This window comes from Eurypyga helias, unplaced genomic scaffold, assembly GCF_000690775.1.
Source record: "Eurypyga helias isolate BGI_N326 unplaced genomic scaffold, ASM69077v1 C14893918, whole genome shotgun sequence".
Lineage (NCBI taxonomy): Eukaryota > Metazoa > Chordata > Aves > Eurypygiformes > Eurypygidae > Eurypyga > Eurypyga helias.
In genome coordinates this window covers 1-224 of record NW_010276611.1, presented here as the reverse complement: position 1 = coordinate 224, position 224 = coordinate 1, and the positions used below count along the sequence as shown (strand labels likewise).

Genomic DNA, 224 nt, shown 5'->3' with positions numbered 1-224 from the left:
TGGATGTGGTGCTGGAGGAGGCTGAGGAGCTGGTGGCGTGCCTGTGCGTCCCAGTGGCCGGGGGTGCTGGTGCTGCTGAAGACGTCGAAGAGGTGCTGCAGAATGCGGAGGGTGGTGGCAGCGGCTTGCTGCGGGTGGCCGGTGTGGCGCAGGGTGTCGGGGAAGAAGGGCGCCTGCGGGTGGTGGCAGGGCTGTGTTGGGCTGGGAGCCATGGCCTGGAGGAC

General features: G+C 69.2%; 1 protein-coding gene across 1 annotated transcript; it reads right to left on the bottom strand.

The window, feature by feature from the left end:
* Positions 1-8: 8 nt before the first annotated feature.
* LOC104515837 (interferon-like) lies at positions 9-218 on the bottom strand (the record flags this gene model as incomplete). The annotated part of the gene is made up of 1 exon (XM_010159962.1): positions 9-218. A coding segment is annotated over one exon (210 nt), but the record flags the coding sequence as incomplete, so codon positions are not given.
* Positions 219-224: the final 6 nt, after the last annotated feature.